Source organism: Musa acuminata, unplaced genomic scaffold (genome assembly GCF_036884655.1).
Source record: "Musa acuminata AAA Group cultivar baxijiao unplaced genomic scaffold, Cavendish_Baxijiao_AAA HiC_scaffold_829, whole genome shotgun sequence".
NCBI classification, from domain to species: Eukaryota; Viridiplantae; Streptophyta; class Magnoliopsida; order Zingiberales; family Musaceae; genus Musa; species Musa acuminata.
In genome coordinates this window covers 5001-10000 of record NW_027021055.1, presented here as the reverse complement: position 1 = coordinate 10000, position 5000 = coordinate 5001, and the positions used below count along the sequence as shown (strand labels likewise).

At 41.0% G+C, this 5000-nt stretch overlaps 2 protein-coding genes and 1 non-coding gene across 3 annotated transcripts in view; all 3 read left to right on the top strand.

Annotated features, from left to right (window-relative positions):
• LOC135664340 (photosystem I P700 chlorophyll a apoprotein A1) overlaps positions 1-2298 on the top strand; it is a 2675-nt gene extending 377 nt beyond the window's left edge. The window contains exon 1 of the mRNA XM_065176977.1: positions 1-2298. This exon is cut by the window's left edge and continues 377 nt beyond it. Within this exon, the coding sequence (XP_065033049.1) occupies positions 1-2113 (2113 nt within the window). The 3' untranslated portion in view covers positions 2114-2298.
• LOC135664341 (photosystem I P700 chlorophyll a apoprotein A2-like) lies at positions 2139-4020 on the top strand. The gene has a single exon (XM_065176978.1). It carries the CDS (start codon positions 2139-2141, stop codon positions 3843-3845), a length of 1707 nt encoding a protein of 568 aa, XP_065033050.1. The 3' UTR covers positions 3846-4020.
• Positions 4021-4984: 964 nt separating this feature from the next.
• TRNAM-CAU (transfer RNA methionine (anticodon CAU)) overlaps positions 4985-5000 on the top strand; it is a 74-nt gene continuing 58 nt past the window's right edge. Inside the window, exon 1 of the tRNA in view lies at positions 4985-5000. This exon is cut by the window's right edge and continues 58 nt beyond it. This is a non-coding gene — a tRNA (tRNA-Met).

Sequence of the window (5000 nt, the reverse complement as noted above, 5' to 3'; positions counted from 1 at the left end):
GAACCTACATGCTGATGCTCACGATTTCGATAGTCATACCAGTGATTTGGAGGAGATCTCTCGAAAAGTATTTAGTGCTCATTTTGGTCAACTCTCCATTATCTTTCTTTGGCTGAGTGGCATGTACTTCCATGGCGCTCGTTTTTCCAATTATGAAGCATGGCTAAGTGATCCTACTCACATTGCACCCAGTGCCCAGGTAGTTTGGCCAATAGTAGGTCAAGAAATATTGAATGGTGATGTGGGTGGAGGTTTCCGAGGAATACAAATAACCTCCGGGTTTTTTCAGATTTGGCGAGCATCTGGAATAACTAGTGAATTACAACTCTATTGTACCGCCATTGGCGCATTGGTCTTTGCATCGTTAATGCTTTTTGCTGGTTGGTTCCATTATCACAAAGCCGCCCCCAAATTGGCTTGGTTCCAAGATGTAGAATCTATGTTAAATCACCACTTAGCGGGGTTACTAGGACTTGGGTCTCTTTCTTGGGCGGGACACCAAATCCATGTATCTTTACCGATTAACCAATTTCTCGACGCTGGAGTTGATCCTAAAGAGATACCGCTTCCTCATGAATTTATCTTGAATCGGGACCTTTTGGCTCAACTTTATCCCAGTTTTGCCGAGGGAGCAACCCCCTTTTTCACCTTGAATTGGTCAAAATACGCGGAATTTCTTACTTTTCGCGGAGGATTGGACCCAATAACAGGTGGTCTATGGCTGACCGATATTGCACACCATCATTTAGCTATTGCAATTCTTTTCCTGATCGCTGGTCATATGTATAGAACCAACTGGGGCATTGGTCATAGCATTAAAGACATTTTAGAGGCTCATAAAGGTCCATTTACAGGCCAGGGCCATAAAGGACTCTATGAAATCCTAACAACGTCGTGGCATGCTCAATTATCTCTTAACCTGGCTATGTTAGGCTCTTTAACCATTATTGTAGCTCACCATATGTATTCCATGCCTCCCTATCCATACCTAGCTATTGACTATGGTACACAACTTTCGTTGTTCACACATCACATGTGGATCGGTGGGTTTCTCATAGTTGGTGCTGCTGCACATGCAGCAATTTTTATGGTAAGAGATTACGATCCAACTACTCGATACAACGATCTATTAGATCGTGTCCTTAGACACCGCGATGCAATCATATCACATCTTAACTGGGCATGTATATTTCTGGGTTTTCACAGTTTTGGCTTGTATATTCATAATGATACCATGAGCGCTTTAGGGCGTCCACAAGATATGTTTTCAGATACCGCTATACAATTACAACCCATCTTTGCTCAATGGGTACAAAACACCCATGCTTTAGCACCCGGCATAACAGCTCCTGGTGCAACAGCAAGTACCAGCTTAACTTGGGGAGGTGGTGAGTTGGTAGCAGTAGGCGGCAAAGTAGCTTTGTTACCTATTCCATTAGGAACCGCAGACTTCTTAGTCCATCATATTCATGCATTTACGATCCACGTGACTGTATTGATACTACTGAAAGGTGTTCTATTTGCTCGCAGTTCCCGTTTGATACCTGATAAAGCAAATCTTGGTTTTCGTTTTCCTTGTGATGGACCTGGAAGAGGGGGGACATGTCAAGTATCTGCCTGGGATCATGTCTTCTTAGGTCTATTCTGGATGTACAATGCGATTTCCGTAGTTATTTTCCATTTCAGTTGGAAAATGCAGTCGGATGTTTGGGGTACTATAAGTGATCAAGGGGTAGTAACTCATATTACAGGAGGAAACTTTGCGCAGAGTTCCATTACTATTAATGGGTGGCTTCGAGATTTCTTATGGGCACAGGCATCTCAGGTAATTCAGTCTTATGGTTCTTCATTATCTGCATATGGTCTCTTTTTCTTAGGTGCTCATTTTGTCTGGGCTTTCAGTTTAATGTTTCTATTCAGTGGCCGTGGTTATTGGCAAGAACTCATTGAATCCATCGTTTGGGCTCATAACAAATTAAAAGTTGCTCCTGCTACTCAGCCTAGAGCCTTGAGCATTGTACAAGGACGTGCTGTAGGAGTAACCCATTACCTTCTGGGTGGAATTGCCACAACATGGGCATTCTTCTTAGCAAGAATTATTGCAGTAGGATAATGGCTAGGAGGATTTGAAAGGCATTATGGCATTAAGATTTCCGAGGTTTAGCCAAGGCTTAGCTCAGGACCCCACTACTCGTCGTATTTGGTTTGGTATTGCTACCGCACATGACTTCGAGAGTCATGATGATATTACTGAGGAACGTCTTTATCAGAACATTTTTGCTTCTCACTTTGGGCAATTAGCAATAATCTTTCTGTGGACGTCCGGAAATCTCTTTCATGTAGCTTGGCAAGGAAATTTTGAGTCATGGATACAAGACCCTTTACATGTAAGACCTATTGCTCATGCAATTTGGGATCCTCATTTTGGTCAACCAGCTGTAGAAGCCTTTACTCGAGGAGGTGCTACCGGTCCAGTGAATATCGCTTATTCCGGCGTTTATCAGTGGTGGTATACAATCGGATTACGCACTAATGAAGATCTTTATACTGGAGCTCTTTTTCTATTATTTCTTTCTGCTATATCCTTAATAGCGGGTTGGTTACACTTACAACCAAAATGGAAACCAAGCGTTTCGTGGTTCAAAAATGCCGAATCTCGTCTAAATCATCATTTGTCAGGACTTTTCGGAGTGAGTTCTTTGGCTTGGACAGGACATTTAGTTCATGTCGCTATTCCAGGATCCAGGGGACAGTACGTCAGATGGAATAATTTTTTAGATGTATTACCCTATCCTCAAGGGTTGGGACCACTTTTTACGGGTCAGTGGAATCTTTATGCCCAAAACCCTGATTCGAGTAGCCATTTATTTGGTACTTCCCAAGGAACAGGAACTGCCATTCTAACCCTTCTCGGTGGATTTCATCCACAAACGCAAAGTTTATGGCTGACCGATATTGCTCATCATCATTTAGCTATTGCATTTATTTTCCTGATCGCTGGTCATATGTATAGAACTAACTTCGGGATTGGGCACAGTATCAAAGATCTTTTAGAAACACATATTCCTCCAGGGGGTCGATTAGGGCGTGGGCATAAGGGTCTTTATGACACAATCAATAATTCGCTTCATTTTCAATTAGGTCTTGCTCTAGCCTCTTTAGGGGTTATTACTTCCTTAGTAGCTCAACACATGTACTCTTTACCTGCTTATGCATTCATAGCACAAGACTTTACTACTCAAGCTGCGTTATATACTCATCACCAATACATCGCAGGGTTTATCATGACAGGAGCCTTTGCTCATGGAGCTATATTCTTCATTAGAGATTACAATCCAGAACAGAATGAGGATAATGTATTGGCAAGAATGTTAGACCACAAAGAAGCTATCATATCTCATTTAAGTTGGGCCAGCCTGTTTCTTGGGTTCCATACCTTGGGCCTTTATGTTCATAACGATGTTATGCTCGCTTTTGGTACTCCGGAAAAACAAATCTTGATTGAACCTATATTTGCCCAATGGATACAATCCGCTCATGGTAAGACTTCATATGGGTTCGATGTACTCTTATCTTCAACGAATGGCCCAGCATTCAATGCAGGTCGAAGCATATGGTTACCGGGCTGGTTGAATGCTGTTAATGAGAATAGTAATTCACTCTTCTTAACAATAGGTCCTGGGGACTTCTTGGTTCATCATGCTATTGCTCTAGGTTTGCATACAACTACACTGATTTTAGTAAAAGGTGCTTTAGATGCACGTGGTTCCAAGTTAATGCCAGATAAAAAGGATTTCGGTTATAGTTTTCCTTGCGACGGCCCAGGACGCGGCGGGTACTTGTGATATTTCTGCTTGGGACGCATTTTATTTGGCAGTTTTCTGGATGTTAAATACCATTGGGTGGGTTACTTTTTATTGGCATTGGAAACACATCACTTTATGGCAGGGTAACGTTTCACAATTTAATGAATCTTCCACTTATTTAATGGGATGGTTAAGAGATTATCTATGGTTAAACTCTTCACAACTTATCAATGGATATAATCCTTTTGGTATGAATAGTTTATCCGTATGGGCGTGGATGTTCTTATTTGGACATCTTGTTTGGGCTACTGGATTTATGTTTTTAATTTCTTGGCGCGGATATTGGCAGGAATTGATTGAAACTTTAGCATGGGCTCATGAACGCACACCTTTGGCTAATTTGATTCGATGGAGAGATAAGCCAGTGGCTCTTTCCATTGTGCAAGCAAGATTGGTTGGATTAGCCCACTTTTCCGTAGGCTATATATTCACTTATGCAGCTTTCTTGATTGCCTCTACATCAGGAAAATTTGGTTAATTTTAATTTAGTTATTTATTATTTTTTTTATGTACTGTATCAGCAACAATCTCATTTGTTTCGATGGAGAGGGAGGATCTACCTTCTTATATTTTTACATCTAGGATCCGAACTGTATCATTGATAATAATAGGAACTGAACATTATATTATGGCAAGAAAAAGTTTGATTCAGAGGGAGAAGAAGCGGCAGAAATTGGAACAGAAATATCATTTGATTCGTCGATCCTCAAAAAAAAAAATAAGCAAAGTTCCATCATTGAGTGAAAAATGGGAAATTCATGGAAAATTGCAATCCCCACCACGTAATAGTGCACCTATACGTCTCCATCGACGTTGTTTTTTGACTGGAAGACCTAGAGCTAACTATCGAGACTTTGGGCTATCCGGACACATACTTCGAGAAATGTTTCATGCATGTTTGTTACCGGGCGCAATAAGATCAAGTTGGTAAAGAGAAAAATATCCTTTCGTATTTGTATGAATCTCTATGATCTTTTGTATGAATCTCTATGATCTATTATCATAGAAGATAGAGGAGCCCTCTTTACCATTCTGTATAAATAGACTATTCTATTTGTACGGATATGGTAGAGGGGCGTATCCAATCTTTCTTCGTACATAAGTTCCCGGTTCTTCAGCGCGGAGTAGAGCAGT